Source organism: Portunus trituberculatus, chromosome 8 (assembly GCF_017591435.1).
Source record: "Portunus trituberculatus isolate SZX2019 chromosome 8, ASM1759143v1, whole genome shotgun sequence".
NCBI classification, from domain to species: domain Eukaryota; kingdom Metazoa; phylum Arthropoda; class Malacostraca; order Decapoda; family Portunidae; genus Portunus; species Portunus trituberculatus.
In genome coordinates, this window is record NC_059262.1 from 5,675,001 (window position 1) to 5,680,000 (window position 5,000).

General features: G+C 42.2%; 1 protein-coding gene across 3 annotated transcripts in view; it reads left to right on the forward strand.

Annotated features, from left to right (window-relative positions):
* LOC123501065 overlaps window positions 1–5,000 on the forward strand; it is a 15,567-nt gene that overhangs the window by 5,022 nt on the left and 5,545 nt on the right. For all 3 annotated transcript variants that reach the window (XM_045249644.1, XM_045249646.1, XM_045249645.1), the window contains exons 2-3: window positions 851–1,287; window positions 3,389–3,530. In XM_045249644.1, the coding sequence (XP_045105579.1) occupies window positions 1,216–1,287; window positions 3,389–3,530 (214 nt within the window). In that variant the 5' untranslated portion in view covers window positions 851–1,215. The remainder of the gene's footprint in view (window positions 1–850; window positions 1,288–3,388; window positions 3,531–5,000) is intronic.

The following is a 5,000-nucleotide window of genomic DNA, read 5'->3' on the forward strand; positions in this document are numbered from 1 at the left end:
GTAGTAGTAGCAATAGTAGTAATCGTGAAAGCGGTGGTGAGATGATGGTAGCAGTAGTAGTAGCAATGGTAGTAGGTCGTAGTAGTAGTAGTAGTAGTAGTAGTAGCAGGTAATAATAGTCGTAGTAGTGGAAATAGTGATAAAAGTAGTAGTAGTTGTAGTAGTAGTAGTAGTAGTAGTAGTAGTAGTAGTAGTAGTAGTAGAAAGACATTCCTCCAATCATAGTAAGTGAAAGTTTTCTGTTATAAGATGATTCGCTTACAAAAGAACTCTCTCTCTCTCTCTCTCTCTCTCTCTCTCTCTCTCTCTCTCTCTCTCTCTCTCGCTTTATGACCATGTAATTACAATTTATTTGCTATCTTGCCCATGAGAGAGAGAGAGAGAGAGAGAGAGAGAGAGAGAGAGAGAGAGAGAGCCTTTACACATGAGAGGTATTCGGCGCACACACAGACAGGTGAGCCATTTACCTCCACGTACACAGAAACACACACGCAGTTTTCTGACTCCGTGACCTGTGTGCGTGCGTGTGTGTGTGTGTGTGTGCGTGCGTGCGTGTGTGTGTGTGTGTGTGCGTGAGTGCGTGAGTGTGTTCAATTATTTTTCCCTCTCTATATTTCTTTGTATTTCAATTAATTCTTTATTTTTTTGTCTTTTATCTACATTTTTCTCCTTCCTGTCTTTCCGTTTCTTTATTCTCTCTTCCTCTCTTTCTTTCTTTCCCTTCTCTCTCTCTCTCTCTCTACTACTACTACTACTACTACTACTACTACTACAATATTTATTCTATTTATCTATTTTTTTTCTCTCTCTCATTTTAACTTCATTCTCTCTCTCTCTTTCTCTATTTCAGAACAAGAGTGACTTTTGTAGGGCAAGGAGTGGCAAGATGGCGGCGTGGTGGAGTCGTGGAGTGAAGCCAGATGCACAATACAGATAAGGAACTGACAGAGACACACAGACAGACAGACAGTGAGAGAAAATGAACTAGATATTAATAAAAGAAAAAAAAAAAAAAAAAGGACTTGTTGATTTGTAAACAAGCTGGAAATATAATAAAAGAAAGAATAAGAGAAATAAAACTTGATAACTGATGAAAGAAATGAAAAAAAAGTGTGATAGAATACAGAAAAGATTAAAGATAAATGAGAGAAGAAAATTTATGAAAGAATAAGTGAAGAAATTTATAAAAACTAAATAAATAAATAAAAAATCAAGATGGCGGCCTTTGAGAGCTGTTATTGCTGCAGTCTTCGAGCGGGGTCAGCATTCATCGGCTTCCTGGGACTGGTGAGTATTGTACTGAGTGCTGAGTGGCTGTGGTTAGTGGTGATGGTGGTGGTCGTGGTGGTAGTAGTGGTGGTGGTAGTGGTGGTGGTGGTGGTGGAGGAGGTGAATTTTGGGAAGGAAGGAAAATAATGAAGAGAGAGAGAGAGAGAGAGAGAGAGAGAGAGAGAGAGAGAGAGAGAGAGAGAGAGAGAGAGATTAAAAGAAAAAAAAATGCCTCTCAATTTTCACGTAACAAAACACCGAAGCTTTGAAGTAAATCGCATACCTCATCTCCTCCTCCTCCTCCTCCTTCTTCCTCCTCCTCCTCCTCCTCCTCCTCCTCCTCCTCCTCATCTCCTCCCACCTGGTTCCTGTTAATTAATAAAAACTGGCATGTATTTGAAGGCAGGCGGAATAGAGAAGAAGAAGGAGGAGGAGGAGGAGGAGGAGGAGGAGGAGGAGGAGGAGGAGGTTTAATTCAGTCCACACGTGCCTACCCCCCTAACCCCAAACAGTTCCCTACACATCCTCCTCCTCGTCCTCCTCCTCCTCCTTCTCCTCCTCCTCCTTCTCCTCCTCCTCCTCCTCCTCCTGTCATCTCGCATACGTCAATTCAGCCCGAGATACGATAGCTGTGTCCGGGATATGACAGCCATAGTGCACAATGCAGGTGTGCACATATGATACTCTGTGTGTGTGTGTGTGTGTGTGTGTGACTATATATGTATGTATGTATATATGTACGTATGCGTTGTCTTCTCAGTGCAATTAGTAGTAGTAGTAGTAGTAGTAGTAGTAGTAGTAGTAGTAGTAGTAGTGGTAGTAGTAATAACAGTAGTAGTGGTGGTGGTGGTGTGTGTGTGTGTGTGTGTGTGTGTGTGTGTGTGTGTGTGTGTGTGTGTGTGTGTTTGAGGGCGGGCACAGTACCTTCTCCTTGGCAACAAAACCTTTATTAACCTCACCATATCTCCTCCTCCTCCTCCTCCTCCTCCTCCTCCTCCTCCTCCTCTTCCTGTTCTTCTTTTTCTTCTTCTTTTTCCTCCTCCTCTTCCTCCTCCCCCTCTTATTATTCTTTTCTTCTTCTTTTCCTCCTCCTCCTCCTCCTCCTCCTCCTCCTCCTTTTCTTTTCTTGTTATTCTTTTCTTTTCCTCCTCCTCTTCTTCCTTCTCCTCTTGCTATTCTTTTTCTTCTTCTTTTTCTCCTCCTCCTCCTCCTCCTCCTCCTCCTTCTTGTGGGGCAAACCTGCATACCATTGACAATCATTTCTACGTCCTGTGTAACTAAATTGATCACTTACCCTCCTCCTCCTCCTCCTCCTCCTCCTCCTCTTCTTCTTCTTCTTCTTTCTCCAACATAACCACACTTATATATCTTCTCCTCTTATTTTCCTCCTTTTTCTTCTTATCTGACACCACCACCACCACCACTACCACTATCTCCTCCCTCCTCCTGCTTCTTCTTCTCTTCCTCCTCCTCCTCCTCCTCCTCCTCCTCCTCCTCTTTCCTCGCAACCACATCCATCTCCTCTTCCTCCTCTTCTATTTTTTCCCTTCTTCCATGCCTCTTTGATAACTAACCCTTCCTCCTCCTCCTCCTCCTCCTCCTCCTCCTCCTCCTCCTCCAGTCGGGTGTTGATTCTCCCTGGAGTTTGAGGCGCCGCGGTTTAAGCGAATCACAAAGTGCCTTCATGTTAAAGGTGAATAATGATTGGTTGGCGAACTGCAGAGAGAGAGAGAGAGAGAGAGAGAGAGAGAGAGAGAGAGAGAGAGAGAGAGAGAGAGAGAAATTGGTGTACCTATATACGTGATTTAGGACACGCTCGCACACACACATGCACTCACACACACACACACACACACACACACACACACACACACACACACACACACACACACACACACACACACTACTACTACTACTACCACCACTATTATTACTACTACCACCACTACTACTACTACTACTACTACTACTACTACTACTACTACTACTATTTCTGCTACCACTACTCTTACTATTATTACTACTACTACTACTACTACTACTACTACTACCACCACCACCACCACCACCACAGTTACCTCCACCCAAGTACATCTAACAGCCTTTCTTTCCCCTTCAGCTGGCCAGTGTCGGCGGCGCAGCGTTGTGTGTGTTGGTGGTGACGGCAGAGGACTTGGGACAGACCCTGCAGACAGCTTACAACACCTACTATGACCTGGAGAACCCTATCAAGGTGTACGGACCTAATGGAACAATCTCAGGTGAGGCAAGGTTAGATTAGGTGGAGTTAGAAGGATTAGGAAGAGATTTAAACCCTTCAATACTAGGATACATTTTTTACCTTGAGATTTGTGTATGATTAGACCATTTCATTGACATTGGGAAGGATCTATGGAGGTCAGAAGATTAATAGTCAGAGTCTTACCTATCTTAATCCCCCACATGAGTTTCTGAAGCTAAAATATCGCCAGCTATTAAGTAGAATGAATATGGAAACGCGTCATGGTACTCAAAGATTAACTAGTGGAAATATTAATAGGTCAAGTGAAAATTAAAGTATGATTGAAAATAACAGTGGAAATATAATGAGGCCATCTTAGGTTGAATTAAAAGAGATTAATTGAGTGACAATATCTTACGTTAGAATTAAAGACACTTGAAAATAATGAAAGAATAGTACTAATTATATGAGGAATGAAGGAGGGGAGAGATGGAGGAACTTAGCAGGTGTAGTAAGAGAGGGAGAGGAGGAGAAGGAGGGAAACGTATGTAGGGCAAGTTGGAGGGAACGGAGGTAAAAATAGGAGTGAGGAAGAGAAGGAGAGAGATAGGGAGCGCCTTACACGGAGAGAAGGAAGAGACGAGAGTGAGAATGAGAGAAGGAAGACGAGAATGAGAGTTGATTAGAAGAGGACGAAAGAAAATGGAGAGGAATTGAAGAAGAGAGGAAGGAAATACAGTAATCTTGATTGATTAACGCAGAATAAGGAAGTGAGGGAGAGAGAGAGAGAGAGAGAGAGAGAGAGAGAGAGAGAGAGAGAGAGAGAGAGAGAGAGAGAGAGAGAGAGAGAGAGAGAGAGAGAGAGAGAGAGAGAGAGAGAGAGAGAGAGAGAGAGAGAGAGCAGGTGGGCGGAAGGAGAAAGGGAGGAAAGGCAGAGTGAGAGAGAGGAAGAAGAGTTGATGAGGTATATTTGTTAACACTCTCCCTCGCCTCTCACTTGCTCTCCCTCTCCCTCACGTGTAAACAGAAGGAAGGAAAATTGATAAACAGTAATAATGATGATAACTATTAATGATAAACGAAAGGAGTGATAAGAAGAATAAATTATGATAAAAGGGAGATAATGACGATGATAACAACAAATAATGATGAAATAATAGTAGTGTTGATAATAGATAATAACGATAAACAGTAGGAATAAGAAGTAGAAAGAGTGAGTGAGGAAAGATAAGAGAAGGACAATGATAACAGTGATAATCTATAGCTCTTCCAATAATAATAATAATAATAATAATAATAATAATAATAATAATAATAATAATAATAATAATAATAATAATAACAACAACAATAACAATAAACACAACGAAAAATGCAAAAGGAATAATGATAAGAAGACATTTAATCAGGCAGTGAAATATAGGGCGATTTAACCCGTAGAGTTAGTGAAACGCGGCTGCCTCTCACCGTAGACTCTTTCGCCGATCGCCACGCTTCGCTCCGCCTCACC